This window comes from Acomys russatus, chromosome 30, assembly GCF_903995435.1.
Source record: "Acomys russatus chromosome 30, mAcoRus1.1, whole genome shotgun sequence".
NCBI classification, from domain to species: Eukaryota; Metazoa; Chordata; class Mammalia; order Rodentia; family Muridae; genus Acomys; species Acomys russatus.
In genome coordinates, this window is record NC_067166.1 from 19,866,738 (window position 1) to 19,890,446 (window position 23,709).

At 41.0% G+C, this 23,709-nt stretch overlaps 1 protein-coding gene across 2 annotated transcripts in view; it reads right to left on the bottom strand.

Annotated features, from left to right (window-relative positions):
* Tnpo1 (transportin 1) overlaps window positions 1-23,709 on the bottom strand; it is a 79,493-nt gene that overhangs the window by 6,160 nt on the left and 49,624 nt on the right. For both annotated transcript variants that reach the window (XM_051172431.1, XM_051172432.1), the window contains exons 7-22: window positions 19,413-19,494; window positions 17,604-17,726; window positions 16,396-16,514; window positions 15,820-15,880; window positions 15,179-15,347; window positions 11,381-11,533; window positions 10,459-10,684; window positions 8,459-8,630; window positions 7,413-7,499; window positions 5,902-6,009; window positions 5,613-5,771; window positions 5,447-5,534; window positions 4,301-4,399; window positions 3,998-4,093; window positions 1,223-1,298; window positions 247-346 (exon numbers count right to left, since the gene is read on the bottom strand). In XM_051172431.1, the coding sequence (XP_051028388.1) occupies window positions 247-346; window positions 1,223-1,298; window positions 3,998-4,093; window positions 4,301-4,399; window positions 5,447-5,534; window positions 5,613-5,771; window positions 5,902-6,009; window positions 7,413-7,499; window positions 8,459-8,630; window positions 10,459-10,684; window positions 11,381-11,533; window positions 15,179-15,347; window positions 15,820-15,880; window positions 16,396-16,514; window positions 17,604-17,726; window positions 19,413-19,494 (1,918 nt within the window). The remainder of the gene's footprint in view (window positions 1-246; window positions 347-1,222; window positions 1,299-3,997; window positions 4,094-4,300; window positions 4,400-5,446; window positions 5,535-5,612; window positions 5,772-5,901; window positions 6,010-7,412; window positions 7,500-8,458; window positions 8,631-10,458; window positions 10,685-11,380; window positions 11,534-15,178; window positions 15,348-15,819; window positions 15,881-16,395; window positions 16,515-17,603; window positions 17,727-19,412; window positions 19,495-23,709) is intronic.

Consider the following 23,709-nt stretch of genomic DNA (forward strand, 5'->3'; position numbering starts at 1 on the left):
AAACTCTGTCTCGGAAAACCAAAAACAAAACAAAACTAAAAAGACCCCAGGTCAGTCCCTAGAACCCACTTGTTAAAGGGAGAAGGAACTGGCTTCTACAGGTTGTCCCTGACTTTCTCATGTGTGACACGGCATGTGTGTGTCCACACAAATGTAATTGAAGCCTTAAAAAGGTTTTCCCTTTAAAAATGTATTAGTTAGTACACAATACACTGGAGAAAAAAAAAAGCCCTGTGAACACCTTACTTGGATTACGCCACTGGGATTCACACTGATCATGGTACAAATCCCACGGAATGCTGAATCTTTCTCTTCATTGTCTCTTATGTTTCTCAGAGAGGTACACCTATTGAATTACAGAACTGAGTTTAGTATTTAAAGTAAAAAGCAGATTCAACACAATGCTAATAGACAGTATTTAATGGAATAGGCACCACAATAGAGATGATGGCTATGCTACATTTTCAGAAAGCTTAACTTCCAGTTTCTCATATTCCTGTATGTCTGACCCATTTCACCTTAATGGTATCAACAGTGAAATTCACATTGTCTTAATATACTGAATCTATAAAAATAGACAACTGGTCTTTCTTACTTAAACTATTAATCAGCCTGAGCCAAAGAGGGTATATTACCAAATTAATTTTTGAAATTCTTTTTATGACTTGTATTCCATTAAACACTACTAAAAATGATTTGAGTTGAAAGATTATCAATTGAAAGAAGCAGAACACAGGCTATACTGTCACAATATAAAGTATTACTATATACTTATGGTGTAGATGTTTAACTCTGACATTAACAAGCAAATAAGATTTTTATACATAACAAATTTAAACATGTATTTAATGCAATCCAAGTTTCCAAATTAATTCTAAAAAAGAAATGTAATGCAAGAATCTAAATTTACAAAAATTTGCATGCATATAATTTTTTCTGGTGGACATTTCAATGCTTTTACGTATAATCAGCTTTTAAACACAGCAAGCATGTGACAATCTTATCCCATGCGTCAGTTAGCCGTTAGCCACAACATAAAGTAAATATACATGACGATGCTACTGAAAAACCTCACAAGCCTGATAGGACAAGATTAGTCACATGGTTGGCAATGATTAAGGATTGTGATTTTTGTAACCAACTGAAAATATATCTAAAAGTGAGATAGAGAAAGAAAGAGTGAAGAAAAATGAATTAAAAAAAAAGATTGAATAATACACACCAGGGTCTTATAAACTGCTGTAGCATGGGGGCCACCTCTTGAGGACAAACGTAACCAAGACGACCAATTGTTATTGCTAAGGTAACGCAATCACGGTTATACACCACCAAACGCCAACCAAGACATGAGCAAATGAGGGGGAAGGAGAAAAAATAAAGAAAAAACAACAAATAACTCAGAAACAGAAACCAACAGAATTTGTGTATGATAATAAACATAAGATCTCACCAGTGCTGTTTATTACCACCCCCTGATGAAAGGGGCAGCAACACATATGGCATACTCTTGGAAAAGGAAACAAAAGGAATTAAAGGAACTAAAGATTGAGAGAACACCAAAAACCATCAAGTGTTTTTCTTGCTCACCCAAATGTCAAGTATTGGTAAAAAGATGAGCGATTAAAGTGAGTGGGTTTACAAATCTTCATTCAAAGCTACTCAAAATGTTAAAGCATGAAATCTTTCCCCAAGAATTATCAGCAAATGTGATTACATTTATGAATAGTTTATTCAAGCATCAATCTTGGTAGCTGTATTAATTCAAAATTTCAATTTTTCTAAGTGTAAATTTTTAAAAAAATCACCTAGGGTTAATTAACCCAAATTTGGTAGCTTTAAAATTAATTTTTCTCAAACTAGTGGAACTTTGTTACTTGTGTCAAGACCAATGGTCAGACATTAAGTATCATGTGTCCACTGAAGGAAAAGACTGAAAAAAAAAATCGCTCTAGTATATCAAATTCCATTCTGAGAAATCTTTGATAACTCAGTACACTAATTTCTAACCATTTATGAGATAAAATTCAAGGGAAATTTAGATGGTCCACTGTAATGACAGGTGATAGGGACTATAGAAAAAAAAAATCATCTTTGCTATTAAAAGGCCTAACACAACATAGATAAGAGCATAGTACATTGATTAAAAAAGTTGAAGCGGGCAAACATTCTCCATCAAAATTTAAGAATTCCTGAAATGTACAAAGAGCTAAAACAGCTGCAACTCAGAACAGCATCTTGCAATTCAAAGGTGCAAACATATAAATACACTTATACACAACGGGCAAAATACAGACAGAAAACAAACCATGAGGTGCTTTAATGGTGTTCTCTCAAAAACTTACAGGTTAACCTTTTATAAAAAAAGGGTGGGGTTGAGGGGGGTAAAGAAAAATGTTTAAGGATTACTTGAAGCAAACTACACAGATAATACTAAAATTCAGCAGATTCATATGAAGCAAGAGAAAGAAAACCTATGTTCAAAAGACACAAACTATGCAACATTCTCATTAAACAGGCAAGTATGAACAATCCAATGAAACATGCGAGAAAGCAGATGATGATCCATTGAAAAAGTTCAGTGTAGGATATACTAGTTGGAAAAAAAAGCAAATATAACACACTAAGGAACTGATCTCGGGAAATATTGGGGTGTGGTAATTAAGTTGTTAAAAATGTATGGTGGTTTTAATAGCTTCAATCCCACTCTTTTTGGTAAGGAGTGAAGAAGTCAATGATTTACATAGCCACTTGTGGCAAAAGTAACAATGACTCTTGTGTTTCTCGTACTGACTCAGTCCGTCAGCTTATATGGCATTATCAACTGTTGTTTTACTATTCCTTAGGTGTGATCGTGCCAGGGGCACAATGTGACAAAGCCATTTGTTAGAGGCTGTGTAAGACATCCAGCAGCTGATATCCCACAAGAAACTTCAGTATACATTACACTTAACATTTATTTGCAGTTATGCATTCACATTTAAAAATAAAGAGAAACTTTTTTTCGGGGGCTCAACAATATTTCTCTAACAGCCAAGTATTCCGTTCTGAATGTCATATATAGGCACTGCATTCTAGGAAAATAAAAATTCTGCCAAGATTTCAAAACCATCCTACATATAGACTCTTAATACTTTTCAAAAAGAAAGTCTAATTCACTTTGAAGCAAACAGTACCCATACAGATAATCAAATAATGTCCATAATTACAAGATTTCTTCCACACCAATAAACATTACAAACTTTAGTTACTTGAGGGGAAACTCTGTAATTTAAAAATACCAAATTAAAATGCCCGAAAACTTTCATAGTTGGAAACCCTATTTTAATCGGCATCCAGTTATAGTGGTAAGATTCACATTGACTATGAAGAAACTGTTCCAATTATTACCTCAATATATAAAGAAAGAGATGAGCCTGAACAGAAACGAAGCTTAACTAGTAACCAGCAACAGTCGGGGAGGGTGGAAGGGAAAGGATGTGATCAGCCTGCGTGTGCTGCTACTGTACGGAAGGCACTGTCTAACACCAACATGCTTCCTGTAAATGCACAGGAGAAACAAGCCTCCGGATAAAAACCCCAACAGGGACTGCTTAAGTTCCTGGCTTTAAAAGATTTTATGATGAAATACAAAATACATATGACGTTTTTAGCTAATCAATATCTTTTTGGCCATATGTAAATATATATATTTAAAGTCATTACTTTTCCCAGTTACTTTCTAAATTTAAAATACAAAATCCATATGACAACAATCTATTTCTTATATTGTTATATCTAAGCAAGAATACATTTTAGAGTAGTAAATTTGAGAATTAGTAGAAAAAAATTTCCAGTGTTTCCGTAAACTAAGACACTGTAATCAAGAGCTCACACACATCACAACAACAAGCAGCTGGGTTTTCAAAGCTGGCATTGCTCTGGTTTCTCTACGCATCTTGATTTGGAGTTGAGAAGTAAGTCCCTTCCCCTTCACCGTGGCGTCTCGGCCATGTGGTACCTGTGTTCTCCAACAGCGTCTTCGGGGTGTTGGGTCTGTTAATGATCTCTACAAGCTGGTGCAACACCATAGGAACATAAGGCTGCATCTCTACACCTAGGTCATACCACAGGAAGAGAGAACAAGAAGAAAACTGTCAGAATATCATCACGAAACATTCTGACTCCCTTATAACTGTGACACAAGCTAGTCAGTCTCTTCCCCTCCCCCACTCTCTTAGAATGTTAAAAAACTAAAACAGAACGCGATAAAAATGATTAAGGCACATAAAAGTGCACAGAGGTCAAAGGAAAATTATCTTACCCATTTGAATTGATATCTCTCCAATCGCCCAGGTAGCATTGTTGCAGACTGAAATAAACTCTGGATTTAGATTGGTTCCCAATATTGGCATGAATTCAGCTAGGAAATTAAAAAACAAGAACAAAATGATAAAGCTATGTAGCACACTTGTCAATAGCAGATTTCTTACTTTAAAGGAAATCTACTAGATAGAAACTGAAATCCAAGCAAAAACCAGCTTCATCATAAAACAAACATTATAGTGTCAATTTTGAAACTAACAAAAATATTTAAATAAATATTTATAAAGGAGCTGATATGAGGTAATAAACGGCTACTGAATTTCCCTGAGGCCTAAGGTAGCATATGAGGTTCAGGCCACAGCTCTCCATTACATTGATTTTTACCTTACCTGTGAATGCCACTAATACTAACTATGTTAAACAGAATGTCTCTATACAGAGACCTGATGCAGGCTGAGAACTACTGTCTGTCTAATGACCATCATTACCACAAAGAGGGACAACTAGACTCCAAATGCCTTCTGAAGTGTACAAAGCCGGGGCCAGAGACGGATTGCTCTGTGGCTAAAAGCACAAGGAATAAGAGTCAGGTCCCAGCAGCCACATTAGACGGTTCAAACTGTCTGTAACTCTAGCTACAGTAGACCTGATGTCCTCTGGCCTCCCTAGATATGTGTATGCATACAGCGTACGTAACACATGCTGGCATACACACATGAACGTAAATACAAGCTATCTTTAATAAAAAAGCCATACAAAGCCATCAATGAAACCTTTAGGAAAAACAAACAAACAAACAAACAAACAAACACCAAACCCACACACCTCCACTCTAAAGCCTCGGATGGAACTGAAGCTTAGCGACCAGACCTAACTGCTGCTAGTTTATGGCAAATACCGAGGAACAGAGTGCGTGTTAAAAACACCAGACACTAAACTAGCTGTGAACTCAGGACAAAACCCTGGATTCCTCTTAGCAGTGGAAACCCATTACAAGAAAGCGATTTAGAGACAAGTTTTGAAATATCCATGACCTTTGTGTCTATGGACAGCAACACATGGGAAACATGGCTTAATGACTGCACTGTTTTTAATAAACAATTAAGACAGAATATCCAACACCCAAAGCATAAAGCACTCATACCTATACAAGGCTTGACATGCTGAAAGCAAGCTTTAGTCAGATCACCCAGTAATGCAAAAGAACTCTGCCGAACTTCAGGCATTTTATCCTACAAGAAATAAGAAGAAATTAATTTACTGTAACACAAAGAAGCAGGTAACATGCCGCTCGCTCCTACAAATCTTACCTGCATGCACTGATACATTAGTGTTAGGATGTTACTTCGGGCTACTAGCTGCTCGATGCTGCCTCCCAGTCCTTCAGCCAGGCCACTGAGTAAGTCAAGAGCCACAATCATAAAGTCCTTATCTGGAGCTTCATATTGTTCTGGTTGAGCATTGTTTAGCTGAAATTACAAACACTGTCTTTGTTGTTGCACAGTGAAAAAATATGTACACATACCTATAACTTTAAAAAGTTTATGATTGTCAGGAAGGAGAAAATATTAAAAAAAAAATATGTATATATGTATCTACCATGGCTTGTGCTAGCGTCTTCTGCACTAGGTTTACACAACGCTGATACACAGGTTCGCAATATGGAAGGAAGCCAGACTGCAAGGCTGTGGCGACGGATGAGAGGCACTAGGAAGAATCAAGCACACATACACTAAGTTTTCAGACTACAGCAGAGAATACAAATGCTTTAAACTAAGCAAAAAAGTCTTAGTCATTTCTGCACCTGCTCTATCATGGTGAGTTTCTCTTCTAGAACATCACTCAGTCACTTTGTCAATCAGAAAAAAATTAAACGTATATTGCAACAGGTATTATACATAATCTAGATATGATTTAAACTATACAGAAGGTGTACAGGATACATATGTTATACACAAACATGACATGAGCATAAAAACAGATTTTGGAGTGTGAAGAAGGGAGTCTGCCAGGCAGACCACTGTGCCTATGATACTGTAGTGGCATGCATGTAATGGAGTAACCAATCACTTTGTAATTTAATCAAAGGCCTGTTCCACAGGAGAGAATTCACATTGGTACTATAAACCTGCTCAAAAGTCCATTGCTAAGGATGTCACAGACTACTGGAGTGAAGGTGCTACTGTTGCTTTTGCTAAGAGGCTATGCTGTAAAAGAGCCTTCTAACCTTGGTCAGAGAAGCTTCTTTTTTGAATTGGGAAGCACTCCAAAGCTGGGAGTAAGTGACTTTTGAATGCTTGGCCTAAACAGGGTGCCTATTTACCCTGCCCCCAAGCTCAGCGAACGTCATGGAAGAGGTGTTCTGAGGATGAGGATGCCTTGGAATCTACCTTCTGGGTTTGACAAGGCGACTTCACTCATGATCTCACAATGGCACAAGATCAAGCTAGTCAATATTCGAAGCTGGATGGAGAGGGGGTCGTGAAGGCCACGCCTAGCTGTAACAGCTATTGGTTGGTAAGTGATGGCTGCTAGACAAGAAAATGATCATTTTCCTTTAGGGGTTTGGCCTCTGGTAAGTTGCTCGTGCTCTGGTGGACGGCCCCATACCCTTGAGCATACATACAAACAACAGTAATTGGACTCAACAAATTCTTTAAAAACAAAACAAAATCAGAAATGAAGCCTAGATCTGGTGATGTTCTCTTTTACTTCCAGCACCTGGGATACAGAAGCAGGAGGATCTCTAGGAGTTCAAGGCCAGCCTGGTCTACATAATGAATTTCAGGACAGCCAGGGCTACAGAGTGAGACCTTGTCTAAAAACAAAACAAAGAACTTAGAGGGGGTGGGGGTGGGGTTTCAGGAGGAGTGGGGGAGCTGATCTAGGTTTTAGTATGACTAAGATACATTCTATACATGAACCTGTCAAAGAACAAATTTTAAAATTCTGCAAAAAGCAAGGTATGTGCCTACTCAACATTTCAACAGAAACTGTTCTGAGAAACAATTTATTGCCATTTATCACACACATACAATTTGGTCCAGAACATGCTTGTGATGAAATTATCCTGTTAGAATAAATAAGCAAACGTCCCCAGCTCAGCATACCTCAAGTAAAGGGAAGAGGTCCTTGTCTTCATCCTTCAACATGTTCCACTTCTGGATGAGAGGAGGCATGAGCATCTGGATGTACTCCTGTGTAAGGGAACAAGGACTTCACTGTCATCGCACACAAGTTCATTTGGCTATACAGAAGCCGAAGCCCGTGTGGAGCAAGTGTGCTAAATTTTTACAAAAAGTACTTTAGGACCCATTCTTCACTTTACAATTCCCTCAATTTCTTTCTACTCTATTTCCATTTTTAAAAATTCATATGACCCTGATTTAAAGTAATCTATGTTTTTTTCTGAAAGGAAATATGTCACCAGTAAGTATTCCATTAAAAATCCACTACTTGGGTTTTCTTTTTCCTCTCCCCGCTCCCCCCACCCGCAGACTACAGGCATGGTGACCATATTATATCTTATCAAATCCTTTTCAGCAGAGACATTTCAGTTCTATTAAAATTCCTAAAGAATTATCTTCAAACCCTCACCTCTTATTCCACTACAGACAAGACACTTCTGTACTACTACCACTGTTTAGCATTCTCTCCTCATGTCCCAAAACAGGGTTTCCCTGTGTAGACCAAGCTGGCCTCAAATGCAAAGCCACCTGCCTGCCTCTGCCTCCCTGAGTGCTGAGATGAAAGGTATGCTCTACCAGGCATGGCTGCTATTTAGCATTTGTAATTTACTATTCCAACTCTTAACTTTTACACAGTAGACTCCTAACGCCTAGAACAGTCTGAAGAGAACACAGAATGTCAAGATGCAGAAGCTTTGAAGCCAATGCCAATGAAACAGTGCTCACATGGAACTAAGTGAGGGTGGAAATCCAGAGTATAAAATCTTTTCTATGCCCTTTCCACCACTTTAAAGTGTATACTATTACTAGTTTCTAAACTTACTTCAACTGCGACCTTTCTTAAGATTTATCTTCTCAAAGGCGCACAATCTAACTTCACACTTCCCAGTCTTTTTACTTTGAAATACACACTGTATTTATGGCGGCTTATTAAAATGTCCCCAAAGTAGTCATCCTCAGGTCCTTACTGGCTTGTTTAAATGATGTCCCACTGAATCTGCTAGCGTCCCTATGGCATCGTACAGAATGAGCAGGTTCTTGTGCTGGTATTTACTGAATGCGAAGACGAGGGTATCGAGTATATAAGCCAGGTACGGGACAAGCTCTGTGCAGGCCTCCTCTTCTAACGTAGCGAAGGCACTACAACGAGAAGAGAAACACAGGGAATGAAGCTTCCTGTTCACAGAAGACCATACTTTACATCAATGCCTCACTCTACATGCTTATTTTGGCTTTAAATATTTATTTCTCTTAAAAATTATTTATTTTATATGTCTGACTCTGTGTATGTGGCACCATAAGCACGCAGGAGTCTCAGAGATCATAGTTAGCATCTAACTCCTAAAATGGAGTAACGGACGGTGGGGAGCTGCCATGTGCTGTTGGGAACTGAACCCAGGCCTCTGCGAGAGAAGTTAGGTGCTGAGCCATCTCTCCAGCTTGTCTTTCCCCTTAAAGTTTTAAAGACAGAGTCTCACTGTGTAGCTCTGGTCGGCCTAGAACACTCTGTAGGCAGTCTGGCCCTGAACTCAGTGCGCTGTAGCCCAGAATGACCTGGGCTGATCCTCACCCCTGAGTCCTGACATAACAGGCATGCACCACCATGTCCAATAACATGACAGTGAGGAGGAAGCCCAGGACTTTGTGTATTATGTAATCATTCTACAAATGGAATCACATTTTGGCCCCAGTTTTCCTCCTTTCGTGTTTGTTTTTAGACAGGGTTTCTCTGTGTAGCCCTGGGTGTCCTGGAACATACCCTGTAGACCAGGGTGGCCACGAACTCAAAGCTCCTCCTGTCTCTGTCTCCCGAGTGCTGGGAATGAAGGCATGCACCACCACCACCAGCAATGTATGTATTTTACATACATTGGTGTGAGAGTATCAGATCCCCTGGAACTGGAGTTAAGGACACTTGTAATTTGTCATGTGGATGCTAGGAATCGAAATCGGGTGCTTTCAAAGAGCAGACAATGTTCTTAACCACTGAACCATCTATCTAGCCTGTTTTTTGAAACAGGGTTTTTCTGTGTAGCCCTGGCTGCCCTGCAACTTGCTTCACAGACTAGGCTGTCCTGGAACTCAAAAGATCCACTTACAAAGGTGTGTGTCCCCACCAACTGGCTCCTCCTTTCTTAATATGCTACAGTAGTGAGACCTAAAGCTATTAAGGCTCTGGTCCTTGTATTTACTCATTCAACAAATTTATTTGGTGCTTACTATTCACACAGTGAAAGTGCTGGGAATGCAGCAATCTGAAGTGTGGGCTCTAGAACGCAGATTTAAAAAGAAAAACCAGATGTATTAGTGATTGTTTATAATTCCAGAGCGGGGAAGGCTAAGTAAGACAATTTAGCCTACTAGACAAAACCTAGGCTAATGAGAGCTCCTGTCTCAAGCACACATGCAGGAACACACAATCAATAGCGAGCTGGGATGGCCGCTAAATGGCCCAGCACTTTCCGAGCCTGTGTAAGTATCTGGTGTTTTGATTCCTAAACCCATAAAAGGGTCAATGGTAAAAGCAATGTAAAGAGTTGCTACAGATTCATCAAGTACATAGCGACATTGTAGATACACTGAAAGTCTGCAGGGCATTCTGTGTTCAAGTGATGGCAGTCATCTGCAGACTGAAGAAGTATCTAGAATTTTGTTATTTCTTTGAGAATCCACCAACACTTTAGTTGACAGAATGAGGAAGAAAGCAAAGGCTTATACCTCTAGTTAATAGCCACATTTTATTTAACAAAACCATTAGCAAAAGTATTTCCTAGCCCCTCAAAAGGATAAAATATGGTAATGTGCAAATACTTCAGAGCTACAAATCAGTCTCATTAAAACTTAACCAATGAAAACTAAATTTCCCATCATTATGAACATTTTGTGCTATAAAGCTCTATTAACATTCTCCTATTGGTTTGAAACCAGGCTCTCACTTTCACAATGGGCACTTATGAACCTGTCCTACCTGCAAGCGGCTTCTTGTACGCGCTTGTTGCTATCCAGGATACGCTTCAGCAGTTCTGTCATTAATGGCTTCAGGTATGTATCTGGCGGCTGGCTGACTACCCAGTGTGCATAGCGGCTAAGAGTCCAGCAAGTGATGGAACGCACAAGAGCCTTTTTATCAGAGAGGCACTGAATAAGGTGAGGAATGAGCTCGGGCAGGTATGGAATCATGCCCTGCATGCAACCTAGGAGAGAAGAGGAATCTTTCAAAAACTGCTAAACTCAACTGTATACGGAAAGAACACAAGCATCCATAAAGACTTCCAGGGCTACACATAGGAAAAGCTGATAGCAAATTATTTAAAAACAACAAATCAGAGCTAATTGTTCCCAAGTGTCTTATAGGAGGTTGAGATTACACTCTCCTTTTTTGGTCATGAAAGCTCTTGTTTTTAAAAGCACCTATAAAATGTTTTCTTTGAGATAGATGTTCACAGTAAAGACAGGACAAAAAACAAAACCCACACAAAAAACAAACAAACAAAAACCCCAAAAACTTTATAGGGCACAATGACACTCTTCTTATCAAGTTTCTAGATTTAACAGAGGAATAAAGCTACTTCCTGAGAACAGTCCTCAGACATCAAATTTCTTTTTTAGTTTATTTACTGTAACAAAAACACCAGCAGAAATCTGGCTGGGACCAGAAGCAAGCCTGGGATTGTTTATAAGAAGAATGTGGTACCTAGAAGCAACTTACCTTAGGGTAGCTTCTGAGTTCAGTCATCTTGACCTGGTGTGGGTCACAGTCTTGTCTACCATGAACATACTGGCATTGCAAGCAGAGCCAGGTCTCAGCTTCCTCCTCAGTTAGCGATACTTACAGCAGCCTAGCCTTGTTCGTATCTACCAACAACTTCTGTAAGTCAAGCTGGACTCACCTTCAGCAACTGCTCCTAAAACCAAGATGCCTGATTCCTTAACAACCCACTCATGATGGAAAAGCAATTCTTTCAAAAGGGGCAAAATGTGCGGCAAGAGTTCATCGCGGTACACGTTCGCAAGGACATCAAGAGCAGCGGCAGAACACTTTCCTGAGGAAATAAATTTTGTGACAGAATTTTATTTATTTAAGATATTTTATTTATTAAGATACTTTAATTTGTTCTTGATTACAGAATTCTTCTACCTTTGTGGAAAAATCAAATGTTCTACTCAACCCAATGCCTCCAAAAGGTCATGGTTATTGTTAAAATTTATGGCAAATGTGCTCACTTTAAGCAAACACACAAACATCACACTTAAAACTGAGTTCTACTCAGGGCCACAACTAGAGTTACACATGTTTTTAACCTCAGCACTCAGGGGGAAGATCTCTCAAAAGCCAGCCTGCTTGGCTCTGAGTTCCAGGCCATTGAGGGCTCCTGTCTCAAAAACAAAACACCAACCTAGTTCTATTTAACATTTCCAGGAGGAGATAATTTAGAATCAAGCATATCATTTATTTAGAAGTTAACCAAGAAAATAGGAACAAAAATAATTGTCATATAAAATATGCTAGAAAAATTCTTTTGTGTGTGTGTACGCGGGGGGTGGTGGGGGGAGGAGATTTTGAGACAGGGTCTTCGTGTAGCCTTGGCTGTCCTAGAGTCACTTTGTAGACCAGGCTGGCCTCGAACTCACAGCGATCCACCTGCCTCTGTCTCCGGAGTGCTGGGATTAAAGGCATGTGCCACCACACCTGGCTACGAAAAAGTCTTTACAAAGGATTAACTATGGGACTATAAACCAGCTGAAATTTCTATAAAGTATAAATTTTTTCAATGTGAACTAGATATAGCAAATAGTTGATAACAAATTTTAGTCAATGAAAAACATTTTGTACAAGTGTTGGAGATATTTTTGTGCATTGCGTATTCAATGCTGATTTCTGTATCTAGAGATCTGGTTACAATCTGGACTTCAGCATTATTTTTATCTCCTGCCTCAATGTTGTGTAAAAACTGATTCCATCACCCTCTGATTGGAGCTGAACAGCCAATAGTTGGGCAGAAGAGGATAAAGCAGGACTTCCAATTCCAACCCCAGTGATGGGGTCTCAAATGGGGACCAGAGAGAGGAGGAGTCGCCCTAAGGACACAGATGCAGGATAAGCAGCCAGGGCAAGACTAAGGTGGCAGGGACTGGGCCATGTATCTGGGAAGCAGGCCAGGCCAGCACAGTCAGGTTAGAACATACCCAGCTGTAGTGTCTGAAGCTGTTAATAGCAAGTCTCCATGTCATTACTTGGGGGATTAGGGCAGGCATAGAAAGCACATATTTTTACATGTAACAGTAAAAGTTGTTACACTGACTACAAGAAACACTTCATCTGTTAGAAAGGGCCTTAGTTATTATACACACAGTAGATTTTGTATAAAATGGGCAAACAAAATAAAATTTGTGTGCTGAAGATACACAGATGAGCAGCAGAGTACATAACTTGGTGTCAATTTTAGAAATCTGGTTTTATTCCTAAAAGGTCACTAGGATTTTCCATGCAAAGGGCTTCTGGCGGGGTAATAAAGGTAAGTAGAGTGTGAGCACTTGCTGAAGGTCAGTCCCAGGTATCTATCTATGCAACCTTCAGTATTCCCTTACCCACCTAGGGGTGCACACAAAGTTTTCTGCTTAGCTCATAGCAAATTAGACATTTTAAATTATACAAGTTAGACATAAAAAATTAAACAGGCAGAATAGGAATTATGTGCTCCTAGATGACACACATCACAAGACAGCATCATTAGAAACCTCAACACTTTGAAAATAATAAGGAGTGAGTCCTTCCTTACCAGCGTGTTTCTGTTAGAGTGGCATCTAACAGCGTATGGAGACACTGCTGACTGTTCTAACTTGTAGGTACAACGTCACAAGACAATCCTCACAAGGATGAAATTATCTGAACCCAAATGCCACTAATGTCAATGGGGGAAAATCCTGAGCTAGAGCATCGGGGTTTTTAAAAGCAGCTAGTGAGCAAAAGCAAAACAGGAGAGCCAAGTGCTAGGGTTCTTGCTGTCTGGAACCACGGTGTGGAGCTAAGGGCATCTGTTAACCAATGAAATAAATGGCACACTGGTATCCTAAGCTGAGTGTAGTAGCATGCAGCCTTCTTTGATATGTAGACCCAATTACTTTGTGAAATCAGAACCACTTTCCAGAAGACAAGCCCATTGTGTAGTCATGGCTAGAGGGGATATGATGTGGGCCTGCAAGGGAATGAATTCCAAGGCTTCAGTGCAAGCCAGGTAAGAAGCAAGCTGGTGCTCTTCAACAAGAGTGCGGAGCAGGGGCTGGAGAAATGGCTCAACATTTAAGAAAGTTTGCTGCTCTTGCAGAGGACTGGGGTTCAATTCCCAGCACTCACAGGATAACTCACAACCACCTATGACTACAGTTTCAGGGGATCTGATGCCTTCTTCTGGCCTCCTCAGGCACCAGCCACTTGATATAAGGACACATATATATGCAGGCAAAACACCAAACCAAATAACAACAAAAACTTAAAAAGAAAAAAAAAGAATGTAGGTCAGAATGCCAGTTCCACAAGTGATGAGTTTCCATATTTGGGGGGGGGGGGGCAGGGGGAGGGTAAGGGAAGGAAAAAAAATTCAACACACTTTATATGTTTTTTAAGTTTTGAATTTAACAAAATAGAGAACCCCTCCACCTTTTTTGGAGGGGTGGTGGGCTGGGTTTCAAGACAGCGCTTCCCTATGTTTCCTTGGCTGTCCTGGACTCACTTTGTAGGCCTCAAACTCACAGCAATTTGCCTGCCTCTACCTCCCGAGTGCTGGGATTACAGGTGTGAGCCACCACACCTGGCTGTAACCTCCCTATTCTTAACGCCAATTAAAGCAAATGTACAAAACCTTGCTGGGAAAACAGGAATGTAGTGATGTGCAGGGTATAGTGATGGTGCATGCCTGCAGTATTTACACTCAGGAAGCAGAGGCAGATGGATTGATACAATTTCAATGTCAGTCTGGTCTAGAGAGTGAGACCTAGACCAGCCAGGGCTACCAAGTGAGACTCTGAATAGAGGTGGAAATCCAGCAAGCAAGATAAATGAGGATCCTTAAATCCAAGAGCAGGTCCCTAGTCACAGTCGTTAGAGTGGCAACAGGACAAGAGACATAAACATAAGAAACAAACACTGATGCTGGCGGTGGGAAAGGACATCAGTGTAGGCAGAGTGGAGGACACACTGCTGGTTAGAGTACCATGACCCAGCAACCTCACACTGACAACATTTGCCAACACACCTGAAAACATGTCCACATAAAACCAGCACATTATTCTTCATGGATCATTATTCTCCACACCAAAATGCGAAACATAATGCAAATAGGCACAAACTAATGAAAGGAGAAATGGGACACAGGGAAGAGCTAAGGACACGTGCTCAACAAGGGTGAACACTAAGAGCATCATGCTGAGTAAAGCTGGCCAGGGATGACTACTTACAAGCAGCAAACGCTTACACAGACATAGAGACTGACGGCTTGTGGGAATGGAGGTAACAAAATATCCCACGTGAATGGTTATGGTGTTGGCGGGACAGATTTACAAATAAAACTCACTGAATTAATATTTTTTCTTCTTAGACAAAGGCTGATATTAAACTTGTGACCACCCCCCCTTCAGCTTCCTAAGAATTATTCCAAGTAAGCAAGCGTGCTTTCACCCATCTGACTTACTCAGATTCCAGTCAGAAATTGTGTCATCATCATCAATCTCATCGTCGTCATCTTCTTCTTCTTCAATCCCATCCTCTTCGTGCTGCTGAGCCACCGTCCTTGAGCGATGAAACCGTGGCCTGATGTCCTGCTCACTGTCAGGAATTGTCTCATCTTCTTCCACATCACCCTGGCGTTATTTTAGAGAGAAACTTCAGTGGCTATTCCACTTTAAGCTACTAACATTAACATGAGTAAAGGAACCAGAACACTATCAGCACATCATATGGGTCACGTACAGGATTCTGGAGTGTATTTCCTGAGTCAGAATTACTCTCTTCTCCAGGAAATAGGTCCCCGTGAAAGGGACAATAGGGCATATGATGACTGCTAGGTTATTCAGCCCTTTCAACGATTGGTAAGTGCAGCAAGAGTAACCTGAATCAAATTCCGATCAGTGTATTTAAAATAAACCCCAGACAGCACAGACTTAAATAAAACAAATGACAAAATAAAAAATAAAACAATTTCCAAATAGCTTTGGTCAGAGTAAATTAAGGGAAACCCAGCCGCCATCAATTCAGGTCTGACTTACTGCCGTTAAACCCCACTGTTGTGTGTTCTGTGTATGACCTTCCCTAGTCAGAGAGCAGTGTCCTCACCTTAAGCAGGATAATGTCGATATCTGAGTACTTCATGCCATTCACTAACACAGGAATCAACCTAGAGAGAATTCATGAAGCAAAGATGTAAGGACTGACAGCGTTTCAAGTTGTCTTAACAACCTTAGTACACTAAGCCAACGGCAGCAACAATGGCATTATGGTCTTTGAGCATATCCAGTGCTACACTGCTGCCCCCATTAACCCAAGGACTAGGAGCGGGCTAGGCTTAGGAAACATGGGCCAGCCAAACCTCAAAGCTCAGAAAGCTCCAGAATAGAAGGCAAACAGTAACTAGACACTGTCTAGGTGGAGCTTAACGATACGCTGTCCTCTGGCCTCCACACACCTGTCCTCTGGCCTCCACATGCTTGTTTTGCACCTCTGACCTCCACACGCCTGTCCTCTGGCCTCCACACGCCTGTTTTGCACCTGTCCCCTAATACTAACCAACTGTTTTCATGCTGTTTTTAAAGAGGCAATCCTGAAAATCTATTCAGATCAGCAATGAGGTGACTTCTTCGGAGGCCTCTCTGTGGTGAGAGGACGAGCAGCGCACATAAGCAGGACACTTACTTAGGCAGATGCCTTACAAGAACATCTTTGCATATTGGCTGTTCAGCCAAAGTCAGCCAGAATTCACAGGCCTCCAAAGCCACGTTCTCATCTTGGTCTTGGGTCCTCTGCAGCATGTACTGCAAAGAGAATCCATATTGCTCATCAGCTTAACCTGCAGTGAATAGTAACTTAGTCCTAACCCTCCTAGGCACTGCAAGGCATGCTTTCCAACCTGCACTTCTCTTTTTTGAAGCTCTCTATGTGCCTTTAAAACAAGGCTAGAATTTAAGAATCACTGCTTAAGAATGAAGTACTCATTTGTGTGCCTTATTGATCTACTTCTGCGCAGGGTATATTAGGAAAGTGTGTGTACCTTATGTATGAAGTGCCCACTGAAACCAGAAGAGGGAGTGGATCTCTTTGCACTGGAATTACAAGCAGCCATGAGCCTCCAGGAGCACTGGAGCTGGAACCCTGACCTCTTCAAGAGTAACAAGCACGGTACCCTCCTGAGCCATCTCTCCAGAGTCTAACACACAGTAACTCCATTTCCAAGAGATCTTCTCTCACCACACCATTTTAAACTGGATGCACAAGTGAGGCTCTGGACAACATATTGCTTAAAACACTCAGCAGAATGTCTGCAACTCTAGCGGTACAGAGCCCAGCCTAAACAACTGCTCCTGCTATCCTACGCAGGCCACTGCTCAAATAAGTGCAATTGATAAGTTCTCTAGTAAACTTACTTTAACTATACAAGAACTGAAATATGGCCTTTAAATATCTACATGGTTTGTTGAAGCTGTAATGGTCAATGTCTTTTTTTTTTTCAGTCAGGATTTCTCTGTGTAGCCCTGGCTGTCATGGAACTTGCTCTGGTGCCAGGCTGGCCTGCTTCTGCATCCCCAGTACTGGAATAAAAGGTTTGCTCCACAACTGCCTGGCCAATGTCTTTCTTACAGAGATCTGCCTGTGTCTGCCTCCCTGAGTGCTGGGTCACAGGTGAGGGCCACAGTGCCCAGCTCCTTCTCTGTATGCTTAAATAACTGCTCCAATAGTATTTCAAATCACACAAAAGAAAAGAAAAGAAAAAAAAAAAGACGAGGGTTTATATTTTAAAAACAACCATATCTATTTCATGTCCTTACCCTAAAACACATTATAGAATATCAGAAAACTGTATCTTCAGGGTACACATTTTGCGTTGGATTCGTTGCTCTGCTTACCTCAACTATGTTATGCATATGAGGAAGCAGGCGATCCATCCGGACTTCGAGCAGCATCACAAGTGCCCGGCACACGTTTTTCCGCACCTCTGCTTCCTCATCCCCAGCCAGTGCAAAGAGATTCTGTTGTAGAAGAAGCACATTCCCCCCTAGTTTAAAATTTCCAATGTATTAAAAAGGTTTATACCTAATAGGAATGCTAAGGTAACAAGGTATAGAAAGACTGAATTGGAAGCTTGACACAGAGCACGTGACAGGTGACGGCAAAAGGCCTAACACTCAAGGCCAGAATGGGATGCCCAAGATTTTGTTTCAAAAAACCAAACCAAAATTAATGAACATTCCCTTTGACCACAGAATTGCCTTACAAACAAATAATGATAAAACAGAGAACTCATTTTTAACCCCAGCAGTCCTACAGTGATAAACTGGGAGGCAATGCCAGGAGAATGGCCAGGAAGCCTGGAGTCCGCAGCACAGTAGCAGAAACAAGACTCTGTCTCAATAGGGTGGGAGAGAACTAAAAGACTTCTGTAATCTGCGCATGTGCTGATGCTTACAAAGTCTTATACACAGCAGGGCACGGTGGTGCAAAGCCAGGTGGATCCGTGTTCAAGGCCATACTGGTTTACAGAGAAGAGAGATCAGAAAGAAGCTGTTGTTATAGGTTCAGAAATTGCAGAATACTGACCACACACCAGACTCAGACTGATGGAAATTTACTGAATGCTGGACAAAGCCTGGGACACAGTCTGGACTTGGGAGCCAAACTTTGACACTGGTCTATTTCTAAAGTGAGCTTCTTTTTTCCTTCCTTCTTTCTTTTCTTTTCTTCTTTTTTTTAGACAGGGATTCTCTGTGTAGTCCTGGCTTTCCAGGACTCACTCTGTAGCCCAAGCTGGCCTTGAACTCACAGTGGTCTGCCTGCCTCTGCCTCCTGAGTGCTGGGATTAAGGGCTTGCGCCACCACTGCCCAGCCTCTAAAGCAGGTTTTTTTTTTTTTTTTTTACTAAAAACAAAACAAAATAAAAACCTAGCCAGGTAAGCAGGTGTAGGAAGCATTGGGGGGGGGGGGGGGGGGGGGGAGCAGCGCACACATCATTACATCATTCTGACTAGCTAAACACAATTGATTCTGTTCCAAGTACTTTGTGTTTAGGCAGCTAGTCAAAGCATTTTAAGCTGACTGGCGAGGATATAGGCTTGGGGACAGTGGCCACTTATTTTTATGCAATGCACAGTGCATAGCAACCTCAACTGTTCAGAAGCGGCGTGGGGGCGCATGCCTTTATTCCCAGCACTCAGGAGGCAGAGGCAGGTGGATCACTGTGAGTTCGAGGCCAGCCTGGTCTACAATGTGAGTCTAGGTCAGCCAAGGCTACACAAAAAAACCTGTCTCGATAAAACAAAAGCAACAACAACAATAACAAAAACAAAACCAAAGAAGCTGTTCTTTTAAAGTGTACCTTTGGACTGTTAAGAGTGAACTTTGTTCAATCTTACTAAATGTTTTGTGTTTGCTTTCTTCAATGATTACTCATGAACACGGAAAATCAATTTTCCTGTAAAAGTTGGATGGTGCACTAAGGGAGTAGTCAAGTTAGTGGGCAGAACGACGTGTATTCACTCTATAACCAGTTATCTGGAGCACGTCGCCAACCTTCTGTCACATAAAGAATACTTTTATTTTTGGGTAGGAAAAAAATTAGTTGTACTGTATCCAATTTTAATACTTCAGCAGTAATAACTATTTCTGTATTATAAATTACTAGCTACAGGGTAGTTCTCATGGACAGTGATGAGTCTTACCTCAATGAAAGAATCAATGTGCAGCATCAGTGCTTGAGTCCGACTGATGATGAACTGATTGACACATGCAACAGCATGAGACCTAGAAGCCAAATGTACACATTAACATATGCTCATCGCAGTCAAGAACTTCTACATGCAGCTCTAGAAATATGGTGTATGTATCCATTAACAGTATAAGTCAGAGTGCTAGAGAGGTGGCCCAAAAGTCCTGAGTTCAATTCCCAGCAACCACATGATGGCTCACAACCATCTATATGAGACCTGGTACCCTCTTCTGGTGTGCAGGTGTACATGTAGGGCAAAATACTGTATAAATAATAATCTTTTTAAAAAGTGTAAGTCAGAATCTGTGTATCAACAAAGACTATCAATGACACAGTAAGCACATATCAAAGCTGAAGCAACACCAGCAATAAAAATACAATAGCAGAATACTTTTGGCATATAGCCAATATACTTCGAATTTTTGAGTTAGATCTGCTTGATATTATGTAAATGGCACTTACCTAAATAATTACTTTTAAAATGCAGTTTCTTTGCCACAGAACAAAATATTTTTAAATTAAAGAAAAAATAAAAGCAGCTGCTTTAGAAGCATCTGATTATTATTAAGTACAACAAACTTAAGCAAAGCACATTTCAATTCCAATTTCCATTTTGGAATGTTTGCATAGTTCACACCAAATAATATTTAGTCTTTCTTCAATCCACACTTTTGTTTCCCCCCCCCCCCTCCGCCCGCCACCCCGAGACAGAGTTTCTCTGTGTCACCCTGGCTGTTCTGCACTCACTCTGTAGACCAGGCTGTCCTCCAACTCACAGAGATCTGCCTGCCTCTACCTCCCTGAGTGCTGGGATTAAAGGAGTTTTATTATTCTTTTTTCTTTTTGTAAGACAGGATCTCAGTATGCAGCCCCAGTCAGCATCAAACTCTAGAGATCCACTTGCCTAGGCCTCCCCAGAGCCGGGATAAAAGGCTTGCGCCATCATTCTAGACAAGAGGCTGGGCTGCTTTAATGAATGTACTAACGTGGTGCTTGGTACTGAGATTGGTCTCCATAAGCTCTTCTAGCTGATGCTTGGTCACCGGGGGATGAAGCTCTGAGAAGGAAGCTTTAGGAGTGCAGCCTTAAGGGAGGACACTGAGGGGTAGGCTTTGAGGTTTCAAAAGTCATGTCTAACTCAATTCCTCTCTCTCTGCTTACGCACCAGGCCATAGCTCTCTCAGCGACTGCTCCACCACCTGCCTGCATGCTGCCTTGCTTCTTCTGGCCATGATGGTAAGAACTAAACTTCTGAAACTATGAGCAAACCCCCAATTAAAAGCTCACTTTTAGGAGCCAGGTATGGTGGCCCACGCCTTTAATCCCAGCACTTGGGAGACAGAGGCAGGTGAATTGCTGTGAGTTCAAGGCCAGCGTGGTCTACAAAGCAAGTCCAGGACAGCCAGGGCTATTTCACAGAGAAACCCTGTCTTGAAAAGAAAAAGAAAAAAAAGCTTCCTTTTATGAGATTTGCCTTGATCATGGTGTCTCTTCACAGCCACAGAACAGTGACCAAGACAGCTAGGGAATAGCACACTATTCAGATGGAACCCTGACTTCCAGAGCAGCATTTTTCAATCTGTGAGGTCGCAATCCCTTTGAGGGGACAAACAACCCTTTCACAGGGTTTGCAATCAGATATTTACATCATAATTCATAACAGTAGTAGAGTTGCAGTTATGAAGCAGCAACGAAGTAATTGTATGGTTCAGGTCACAACAACATGAGAAATTGTACTAAAGGGCTGCAGCATTAGGAAGGTTGAGAGCCACTGCCCTAAAGCCATGTAGGGATTTGCACCCAGAAACCAGAGCTCACGTGAAGGCTGAGATACACACTGTGAGCCCAGGAACTGAAAGACCATACTGAGCAACATCACGGGTCATCTTAAAGAAAGACAGAAGAAGACGGATAGATCCTTAGACACCCACAGATCAAACAAGATAAAAGCTAATTAATAAATGAATATCTAATAGCCTTAATGGTAAAAGCACACCATCAATACAAAATGAGACATGACATCTACCTGATTAGCAACATTTAAAATGTGCAACAATAAAAATGCCCGATACTAAAATTCACACAGAACCACAAAAGACCCCAGATGGCAAAACAATCCTGAGCAAAAAGATCAACGATGGAGGCCTCGCCACCCCAGGTCTTAAGACAGTAATAAAAACAACGTGAGCTGCCCATGGTGGCGCACACATTAAGCCCCAGCGCTTGGGAGGCAGAGGCAGGCAGATCTCTGAATTTGAGGCCAGTCTGTCTACATAGAGAGTTCTAAGACAGCCAGGACTATATAGACAGACACGGTCTAAAAGAGAGACAGACAGAGAAAAAGAGAGGGAGAGGAGAAGGAAGGAAGGAAGGAAGGAAGGAAGGAAGGAAGGAGAAGAAAGAGCCAATATGGTTTTAGCATAAGGACAGACATATAGACCATTGGAACAATAATCAAAGACCCAATTACGAGTATGTGTGACTGCAGCTATTTACAGGCTAGAGAAAAGAAAGCACACTCAACAGACGGTGCTGCGAAAACAGGGTGTCCATATGTAGAAGTTAGAGCCACATCTATCACCTTGTACAAAAACTAACTCCAAATGGAAAGACCTAAATGTAAAGACTTAAACACTGAAATTGCTAAAAGAAAATTTAAGTATTCCCTCCTAAATCATTTAGGTGTAGAAAAGACTTCCTGATAGGATTCTACTTGCCCCAAATTTAAGGTTAACAATTACAGGTGGAACCTGAAAAAATAAAAAGAAACAGTCATTGACTAGGTAAACAGGAAGCCCACAGAATGAGAGAGAATTTTTGTCAGCTAGACATCTGACAGGAGGATTAATTGCTAGAATACACACACAGACACAGACACAGACACAGACACACACACACACACACACACACACACACAAAACTAAATAATCCCACTGCCAAATGACCCATTCACAAAATGGTCTAGGACCTAAACAGTTGTTAAATGAATTTAAAAAATAAATGGCTAAAAAATATCTTTAAATTGTCCAATGTTCCAAACAATTAAAAAATGTAAATCAGCCGGGCATGGTGGCGCATCCCTTTAATCCCAGCACTCAGGAGGCAGAGGCAAGCAGATCACCGTGAGTTCAAGGCCAGCCAGGTCTACAAAGGGAGTCCAGGACAGCCAAGACCACACAGAGAAACCCTGTCTCGAAAAAACCAAAAAAGAAGAAAAAGAAAATGTAAATCAGAGGCAGGCTGATCACTGTGAGTTCAAAGTCAGCCTAGCCTACAAAGTAAGTCTAGGACAACAAAGGATACACAGAGAAACCCTGTCTCAAACTATCCCCCCAAAACAACCCAAAAAACCAACAAAAAACAAAACGAGTTCAAGACAGCCAAGATAACACAGAGAAGCCCTGTCTCAGGAAAAAACAAAAAACAAACAACAACCAAAAAAAAAAAAAAAAACAAATAGAAAATGTAAATCAAACAACACTGAGATTTCATCTTACCCAGTCAGAATGGCAAAGATCAACAAAAATCCCTACAACAGATGACAGGGCAATGTGGGGGGAGAGAACCCTCATTCACTCCAGATGGACTGCAAACTGCTGCAGCACTATAGAAAAAGTTGGGAAAATGACCAAAAAGCTAAAAATGAGCCTACCATGTTACCCTTGACATCGCCCAAAGGCCTCAAGACATCCAGAGATACAGTGCACACCCAGAGACAACAATGCATGCTCTGTCATCAGAGGCTCCTAGCCTCAAATCTCCAAGTTTCAGTACTTATCCTTGAACTAAAAGTCAAGAGCCCCCAAGTACAATTGACTTCTTACAGCCTGCACACTCCTGGCATGCCAGACTCCACACCAGTGTGCCACTATTGTCTTTCCTTTTTCCTTTTGTATTTAGTATTTTTACCTTTTCATATTTTACTACCTTTCATGTATTAGTTTATATATTTCCATCAGGCAGTTTGTTTTAATGCCCTCTAATTCTTCCTTTTCTATTGTAGCATAAAACTTCTGGTAGAATTGTGTATTTCTTAAAGATTTAAAGTTTTATTTCTGTATTATGCATATGGTATTTTGCCTGCAGGTGCATCTGTACTATGTGTGTGCAGGTCTGCAGATCAAAAAAGGGCATCAGAGCATCTGAAACATAGCTCTGAGCTGCTATGTAGGTGCTGGGAAGCAAACCTGGTCCTCTCCAGAGCAACAAGCACTTAGTCACTTAGCCATCTCTCTACCCCCAGCTATTTT